The sequence below is a fragment of the Chlorocebus sabaeus genome, chromosome 9 (genome assembly GCF_047675955.1).
Source record: "Chlorocebus sabaeus isolate Y175 chromosome 9, mChlSab1.0.hap1, whole genome shotgun sequence".
In the NCBI taxonomy this organism is placed as follows: Eukaryota; Metazoa; Chordata; class Mammalia; order Primates; family Cercopithecidae; genus Chlorocebus; species Chlorocebus sabaeus.
This window is the reverse complement of record NC_132912.1, coordinates 46,923,081-46,932,884: the sequence shown is the minus strand read 5'-3', so window position 1 is coordinate 46,932,884 and position 9,804 is coordinate 46,923,081. Positions and strand designations below refer to the sequence as shown.

The window sequence follows — 9,804 nt, the reverse complement described above, 5'->3', positions numbered from 1 at the left end:
GGGGATGCCTGAGGAAACTTACAATCATGGCTGAAAGTGAAGGAGACGTAAGGCACATCTTACCATCGCAGAAGAGGAGAGACAGAGAAAAGGGGTAAGTGCCACACTTTTAAACCATCAGATCTCATGAGAACTCACTATCAGAAGAACAGCAAGGAGGAACTCCACCCCCAAGATCCAACCACCCCCCACCCGGCCCCTCCCCTGACACATGGGGATTACAATTTGACATAAGATTTGGGTGGGGACACAGAGCCAAACCATATCAAATGCTAACATTTATTTATGTATGAGTAGAATGTAACAAGATTTCAATACATCAATTTACACTCTACAAATATTTTATTTAAAATACACATTTTTTTTCTTATAGCTAAAAAAAGAAAAACATTAAGTGTGGGAAATTTTAAATCCATCATTAAAATTATTAAATTAAGGGCACATTTACATAAAATTATGATGAGGTCCTGTGACAAAATCAACATATATAATATTTCTCTTATAAAGCACACTCACAGGGGGCATTGCAAGATGGCTGAATAGGAACAGCTCCAGTCTGCAGCTCCCAGTGTGATCAACGCAGAAGACAGATGATTTCTGCATTTCCAACTGAGGTACCTGGTTCATCTCATTGGGATTGGTTGGACAGTGGGTGCAGCCCATGAAGGGTGAGCTAAAGCAGGGCAGGGTGTTGCCTCACCCCAGAAGCACAAGGGGTCAGGGGATGTCCCTTTCCTAGCCAAGGGAAGCTGTGACAGACTACCTGGAAAAACGGGGCACTCCCACCCAAATACTGTGCTTTTCTCAAGGTCTTAGCATCTGGCAGACAAGGTGATTCTCTCCCGTTCCTGGCTCAGCAGGTCCCACGCCCACGGAGTCTTGCTCACTGCTAGGGGAGCAGTCTGAGATCGATCTGTGAGGCAGCAGCCTGGCTGGGGGGCGGGGTGTCTGCCATTGCCGAGGCTTGAGTAGGTAAACAAAGTGCTGGGAAGCGCTAACTGGGCAGAGTCCACCACAGCTCAACAAGGCCTACTGCCTCTAGACTTCATCTCTGGGGGTAGAGCATAGCTGAACAAAAGGCAACAGAAACTTCTACAGACTTAAACATTCCTGTCTGATAGCTCTGAAGAGAGCAGTGGTTCTCCCAGCACAGTATTTGAGCTCTGAAAACAGTCAGACTGCCTCCTCAAGTGGATCCCTGACCCCCGTGTAGCCTAACCCTGGGAGACACCTCGCAGTAGGGGCCAAGAGACACCTCATATAGGCGGCTGTCCCTCTGGGACAAAACTTCCAGAGGAAGGATCAGACAGCAATATTTGCTGTTCTGCAATATTTGCTGTTCTGCAGCCTCCACTGGTGATACCCAGGCAAACAGGGTCTGGAGTGGAACTCCAGCAAACTCCAACAGACCTGCAGCTGAGGGACGTGACTGTTAGAAGGAAAACTAACAAACAGAAAGGAATAGCATCAACATCAACAAAAAGGTCATCTACACCAAAACCCCATCTGTAGGTCACCAACATTAAAGATCAAAGGTAGATAAAACCACAAAGATTGGGAGAAACTAGAGCAGAAAAGCTAAACATTCTAAAAATCACAGTGTTTCTTCTCCTCTGAAGGATTGTGGCTCCTCACCAGCAACGGAAAAAAGCTGGATGGAGAATGACTTTGACGAGTTGACAGAAGTAGGCTTCAGAAGGTCGGTAATAATACACTTCTCCGAGCTAAAGGAGAATGTTCAAACCCGTTGCAAGGAAGCTAAAAACCTTCAAAAAAGATTAGACAAATGGCTAACTAGAATAAACAGTGTAGAGAAGACCTTAAATGACCTGATGGAACTGAAAACCATGGCACGAGAATTTCGTGATGCAGGCACAAGCTTCAATAGCCAATTCAATCAAGTGGAAGAAGGAGTATCAGTGATTGAAGATCAAATTAATGAAATAAAGTGAGAAGACAAGGTTAGAGAAAAAAGAGTAAAAAGAAACGAACAAAGCCTCCAAGAAATATGGGACTATGTGAAAAGACCAAATCTATGTTTGATTGGTGTACCTGAAAGTGACAGGGAGAATGGAATCAAGCTGGAAAACACTCTTCAGGATATTATCCAGGAGAACGTCCCAAACCTAGCAAGGCAGGCCAACATTCAAATTCAGGAAATACAGAGAACACCACAAAGATACTCCTCAAGAAGAGCAACCCCAAGACACATAATTGTCAGAGTCACCAACGTTGAAATGAAGGAAAAAGTGTTAAGGGCAGCCAGAGAGAAAGGTCGAGTTACCCACAAAGTGAAGCCCATCAGACTAACAGCAGATCTCTCAGCAGAAACTCTACAAGTCAGAAGAGACTGGGGGCCAATGTTCAACATTCTTAAAGAAAAGAATTTTCAACCCAGAATTTCATATCCATCTAAGCTTCATAAGTGAAGGAGAAATAAAATCCTTTACAGACAGGTAAATACTGAGAGATTGTGTCACCACCAGGCCTGCCTTACAAAAGCTCCTGAAGGAAGCACTAAACATGGAAAGAAACAACCAGTACCAGCCACTGCAAAAACATGCCAAATTGTAAAGACCATCGATGCTATGAAGAAACTGCATCAATTAATGGGCAAAATAACCAGCGAACATCATAATGACAGGATCAAATTCACACATTACAATAATAGCCTTAAATGTAAATGGGCTAAATGCCCCAATTAAAAGACACAGACTGGCAATTGGATAAAGAGTCAAGACCTGTGAGTGTGCTGTATTCAGGAGACCCATCTCACATGCAGAGATACACATAGGCTCAAAATAAAGGGATAGAGGAAGATCTACCAAGCAAATGGAAAGCAAAAAAAGAGCAGGGGTTGCAATCCTAGTCTCTGATAAAACAGTCTTTAAACCAACAAAGATCAAAAGAGACAAAGCCATTACATAATGGTAAAGGGTTCAATTCAACAAGAAGAGCTAACTATCCTAAATATATATGCACCCAATACAGGAGCACCCAGATTCATAAAGCAAGCCCTTAGAGACCTACAAAGAGACTTTGACTCCCACATAATATTAATGGGAGACTTTAACACCCCACTGTCAATATTAGACAGATCAACAAGACAAAAGGTTAACAAGGATATCCAGGACCTGAACTCAGCTCTGCAACAAGCAGACCTAATAGATGTCTAAGAACTCTCCACCCCAAATCAACAGAATATACATTCTTCTTGGCACCACATTGCACTTATTCTAAAATTGACCACATAATTGGAAGTAAAGCACTCTTCAGCAAATGTAAAAGAAAAGAAATCACAACAAACTGTGTCTCAGACCACAGTGCAATCAAATTAGAACTCAGGATTAAGAAACTCACTCAAAACTGCATAGCTACATGGAAACTAAACAACTTGCTCCACAATGACTACTGGGTAAATAACGAAATGAAGGCAGAAATAATGACGTCCTTTGAAACCAATGAGAAAAAAGACACAACATACCAGAATCTCTGGGACACATTTAAAGCAGTGTATAAAGGGAAATTTGTAGCACTAAATGCCCACAAGAGAAAACAAGAAAGATCTAAAATTGACACCCCAACATCATAATTAAAACAACTAGAGAAGCAAGAGCAAACACATTCTAAAGCTAGCAGAAGGCAAGAAATAACTAAGATCAGAGCAGAAATGAAAGAGATAGAGACACAAAAAAACCCTTCAAAAAAATCAATGAATCCAGGAGCCAGTTTTTTGAAAAGAGCAACAAAATTGATAGACCACTAGCAAGACTAATAAAGAAGAAAAGAGAACTAAGAATCAAATAGACACAATAAAAAATGATAAAGGGGATATCATCACTGATCCCACAGAAATACAAACTACCATCAGAGAATACTATAAACACCTCTATGCAAATAAACTAGAAAAGCTAGAAGAAATGGATAAATTCCTGGACACATACACCCTCCCAAGGCTAAACAAGGAAGAAGTTGAATCTCTGAATAGACCAGTAACAGGCTCTGAAATTGAGGCAATAATTAATAGCCTACCAACCAAAAAAAGTCCAGGACCAGACAGATTCACAGTTGAATTCTACCAGAGGTACAAAGAGGAGTTGGTACCGCTCCTTCTGAAACTATTCCAATCAATAGAAAAAGAGGGAATCTTCCCTAACTCATTTTATGAGGCCAGCATCATCCTGACACCAAAGCCTGGCAGAGACACAACAAAAAAAGAGAATTTTAGACCAATATCCCCCTGATGAACATTGATGCGAAAATCCTCAATAAAATACTGGCAAACCGAATCCAGCTGCACATCAAAAAGCTTTTCCACCACGATCAAGTAGGCTTCATCCCTGGGATGCAAGGCTAGTTCAACATATGCAAATCAATAAACATAATCCATGACATAAACAGAACCAACAATAAAAACCACATGATTATCTCAATAGATGCCAAAAAGGTCTTTGACAAAATTCAACAGCCCTTCATGATAAAAACTCTCAATAAACTAAGGTGTTGATAGAACATATCTCAAAATAATAAGAGCTATTTATGACAAACCCACAGCCAATATCATACTGAAGGGACAAAAACTGGAAGCATTCCCTTTGAAAACTGGCACAAGACAAGAATGCCCTCTCTCACCACTCCTATTCAACATAGTGTTGGAAGTTCTGGCCAGGGCAATCAGGCAAGAGAAAGAAATAAAAGGTATTCAATTAGGAAAAGAAGAAGTCAAATTGTCCCTGTTTGCAGCTGACATGATTGTGTATTTAGAAAACCCCATCATCTCAGCCCCAAAATTCCTTAAGCTGATAAGCAAATTCAGCAAAGTCTCAGGATACAAAATCAATGTGCAAAAATCACAAGCATTCCTATACACCAATAACAGACAAATAGAGAACCAAATCATGAGTGAACTCCCGTTCACAATTGCTAAAAAGACAGTAAAATACCTAAGAATCCAACTTACAAGGGATGTGAAGGACCCCTTCAAGGAGAATTACAAACCACTGCTCAACGAAATAAAAGAGGACACAAACAACTGGAAGAATATTCCATGCCCATGGATAGGAAGAATCAATATCGTGAAAATGGCCATACTCCCCAAAGTAATTTATAGATTCAATGCCATCCCCATCAAGCTACCAATGACTTTCTTCACAGAATTGGAAAAAACTACTTTAAAGTTCATATAAAACCAAAAAATAGCCCACATTGCCAAGACAATCCTAAGCAAAAAGAACAAAGCTGGAGACATCACACTACCTGACTTCAAACTGTACTACAAGGTTACAGTAACCAAAACAGCATGGTACTGGTACCAAAACAGATATATAGACCAATGGAACAGAACAGAGACCTCAGAAATAACACCACACATCTACAACCATCTGATCTCTGACAAAACTGACAAAAACAAGAAATGGGGAAAGGATTCCCTATTTAATAAATGGTACTGGGAAAACTGGCTAGCCATATGTAGAAAGCTGAAACTGGATCCCTTCCTTATACCTTATACAAAAATTATTTCAAGATGGATTAGAGACTTAAATGTTAGACCTAAAACCATAAAAACTCTAGAAGAAAACCTAGGCAATACCATTCAGGACATAGGCATGGGCAAGGATTTCATGACTAAAGCATCAAAAGCAATGAAAACAAAAGCCAAAATTGACAAATGGGATCTAATTAAACTAAAGAGCTTCTGCACAGCAAAAAGAAACTACCATTAGGGTGAACAGGCAACCTATTACAGAATGGGAGAAAATCTTTGCAATCCACCCACCTGACAAAGGGCTAGTATCCAGAATCTACAAAGAAGTCAAACAAATTTACAAGAAAAAGACAAACAACCCCATCAAAAAGTGGGCAAAGAGTATGAACAGACACTTCTCAAAAGAAGACATCTATGCAGTCAACAGATACATGAAAAAATGCTCATCACCACTGGTCATCAGAGAAATACAAATCAAAACCATAATGGGATACCATCTCATGTCAGTTAGAATGGCAATCATTAAAAAGTCAGGAAACAACAGATGCTGGAGAGGATGTGGAAAAATAGGAATGTTTTTACACTGTTGGTGGGAGTGTAAATTAGTTCAATCACTGTGGAAGACAGTGTGGCGATTCCTCAAGGATTTAGAACTAGAATTATCATATGACCCAGCAATCCCATTACTGGGTATATACACCCAAAGGATTATAAATCATGCTACTATAAAGACATTCACACACATATGTTTATTGCGGCACTATTCACAATAATAAAAACTTGGAACTAACCCAAATGTCCATCAGTGATAGACTGGATTAAGAAAATGTGGCACATATACACCATGGAATACTATGCAGCCATAAAAAAGGATGCATTCATGTCCTTTGCAGGGACATGGATGAAGTTGGAAACCATCATTCTGAGCAAACCATCACAAGGACAGAAAACCAAACACTGCATGTTCTCACTCCTAGGTGGGAACTGAACAATGAGATCACTTGGACACAGGATGGGGAACATCACACACCGGGGCCTGTCAGGGGGTGGGGGGCTGGGGGAGGGATAGCATTAGGAGAAATACCTAATGTAAATGATGAGTTGATGGGTGCAGCAAACCAACATGGCGCATGTATACCTATATATCAAACCTGCATGTTGTGCACATGTGCCCTAGAACTTAAAATATAATAATAAAAAAAGAAAGAAAGAAATCCACTATAGAAGTGACCAAGGAATTTCAGTATCGAAACTTTTTTTGAGCCCAGGATAGCTTTGAACTCCCAGGCTCGAGCAATCCTCCCCACTCAACTCCAGATAATTACAGGCATGAGCTACAATGCATGGCTCATCTTTGATTTTTCTCAATGTCACTTGGGTCGTTTGTGGCCCAGACTAGACAGGGGAATAGCCTGATCATCTGGCCAGATCTAAACTGAAATACCTGATGAGGCAGCTATATTTGGAGAGGCTGAGCTGAGATATGGAAGATGAAGATCTGGTATTGAGGATTCAGGCTTGTAAGGGAAATCTTCAAATGCAAATTATGCACCCTAATTTTTTTAACCGATTCTTTCTTCTGGCTATAATTTACTTTTTTTGGAGATTGCATATATTTACACTTATTTGCTAGGTGTTTGTGTTTCTTTTCTGAATTACCTTTTCACCGTCATAGTGTATTTTTTGTTCGGTCACTTAGAATAAAAATTCAAGTGTGAAGAAAGAAAAATACTTAATGTAACCTTTTGCTTTATTTTAGAAAGTTTTATTTATGTGATTATGCATTTCCTAGATACTAGTTATTTCTGTTCAAGGCCATTTACTCCAGCACCCAAGTGGATTTCTTGATTGCAGATTTATTACTATGGAATGTATTTGCGTAGAATTATTTCTTTCCATTACACTGGCCTTATTCACACTTCTGTGGTTTAATACAATGAAAAGTTGCTTTGACATTGAAGTTCTGTATTGAGTACCACAAGATATTATTCCCTTACAGCACTTGTATTGTAACTTGCAAACTGAACGTTTGAAAAATCAAAATGAAAGCATGCAGTATAAAGGTCTGCCTTTGAAGGATAATGGCATGCATGTAGGGTACTGTTAAAAAGAGGATTGATTGCATTGGCAGCATCTTGATTTTAGCACAGGGGTCAGTAAATTTAGTGGTTGTAGGCCAAGTCCAGCCTGCTGCCTGTCTTTGTAAGTACGTTTTTTTTTTTTTTTTTTTTTTTTTAACCTTTAAGCTCTGTTGGACTTGAGTAAGTAAAGTTTTACTGAAATACAGAAAAATAAAATAAAATAAAAATAAAGCACACTCACATAACCTAATGACACTTTGCATTTGTGTTTGGTATTTTATATTTATTCAACCTAAACACAGTACGTCTATAACTGAATATTTTCAATAAAATTTTGTATATCAGAAACAAGAATTTTAGTATAATATTTCTAAAGGAAATTTTTAGTCTCAATTACCAAACTGGTATATTTTCAGTGAGCTAAAATCTCTGATGTATAACCAAAAATGAATCATTTTCAAAGCTACAACTTATTCAAAATATTCATAAGATATTTCAAATATCAAATATCTGCTGCTCACTAAGATGGCCCTTTATTACCAGGCAAAATATTTATCATACTTACAAAGTTTTTCCCCTTCACTGTTTTTAATTTAAACTGAGTAGGTTAAGCACGAAAAGGTTTCTGGACTTTCAGAAGATGCTAACAGAGACTTCTTCTTTCTGTACTTTCTCAGATTCATGAATTCTGATAAAAGACTTTCCACATTTGTAGATTCACAGGATTTCTGCCTTCGGTGTGTTTTCTGATGTGCTATGAGTGATGACTTCTGGTAGAAAGTCTTCTCACATTCATTATATTTGTAGGGTTTCTCTCCTGTGTGGGTTCTCTGATGTACTCTGAGGGATGACTTGTGGTAAAAAGTTTTGCTACATTCATTACATTTATGAAGTTTCTCTCCTGAGTGAGTTATTTGATGCTTAGTAAGAGCTGATTTCTGGTTAAATGTTTTGCTGCATTGAATACATTTATATGGCTTCTCTTTTTTATGTCTTTTTTGATGTACAGTAAGGGATGACTTCTGGGAAAAACTTTTCCCACATGCATTACATTTATATGGTTTCTCCCCTGTGTGTGTTCTCTGATGTACTATAAAAGACGACCTCTGGAAAAAGGTTTTCCCACATTCATTACATTCATAGGGTTTTTCCCCTGTGTGAGTTCTCTGATGCACAATAAGTTTTGACTTCACTGAGAAAGACTTCCCACAGTCATTACATTCATAGGGCCTTTCTCCAGTATGAGTTCTCTGATGATAAATGAAGTTTGGCTTTTGTGAGAATATTTTCCCACATTTGTTACATTCATAGGGTCTTACACCTGTGTATATCCTTTGATGTACTATGAGGAATGAACTGTAAACAAAGGTTTTTCCACAGTCTTTACACTCATAAGATTTCTCCCCTGTGTGAGTTCTCTGATGCACTTGGAGATTTGACTTCTCACAGAATTTTTTTCCACTTTTACTACACTCATAGGGTTTATCACCTGTGTGTGTTCTCTGATGTACTGTAAGGCCTGACTTATACCTGAAGGCTTCCCTACGTTCAATACATTCACAGGGTTTTTGCCCTGTGTGTATCTGTGGATGAACTGTAAAGCCTGACCTATTTGTGAAGGTTTTCCCACATTCAATACATTCATAAGGTTTCTCCCCTCTGTGTATCTTATTACGTACCACGAGAGATGAACTGTGGCTGAGAGTTTTCCCACACTCATTACATTTATAGAATCTTTCTCTTATGTGTGTTTGCTGATGTTTAAAGATAACTGATATATGCCAAAAAGAACTCCCATAATGACTATTTTGAAAGGTTTTCTTTTCTGTGTATGTATGCTGTTGAGAGAGACTTGGTTTCTTAAAGATTCCCCTACCTTCATTACATTCAAAGCTTGTTTTTCCTTTTTGAGCTCTTTCAGTGTCAATGAAGAGTGATTTCTTGCCAAAATTATTCTCACACTCATAGTATTTTTTCCCATGATTCCTCCATGGTGTTTATTTAGAGATTTCTCACCAACAGACCTCCTCCCACAGTCATTAAACTCATAGTGATTCTCCCTTGTGTGAGTTCTCTGATGAACAAGGAGGTTTGGATTGTCAGAAAAGGCTCTTAGTTGTTCATTATATTCACAGGGTTTCTCCCCGGGCACACTCTCTTATGGGTACTGAAGGCTGCCTTCTCATGAAAAGCTTTCCCACACTCAAGGTATTCAAAACTTTGCTTCAGAGTTTGAAT

General features: G+C 38.9%; 1 protein-coding gene across 1 annotated transcript; it reads right to left on the bottom strand.

Moving 5' to 3' along the window:
• Positions 1 to 224: 224 nt before the first annotated feature.
• LOC119619993 (uncharacterized) lies at positions 225 to 9,557 on the bottom strand (the record flags this gene model as incomplete). Its single annotated transcript, XM_037986567.2, has 1 exon — positions 225 to 9,557. A coding segment is annotated over one exon (1,398 nt), but the record flags the coding sequence as incomplete, so codon positions are not given.
• Positions 9,558 to 9,804: the final 247 nt, after the last annotated feature.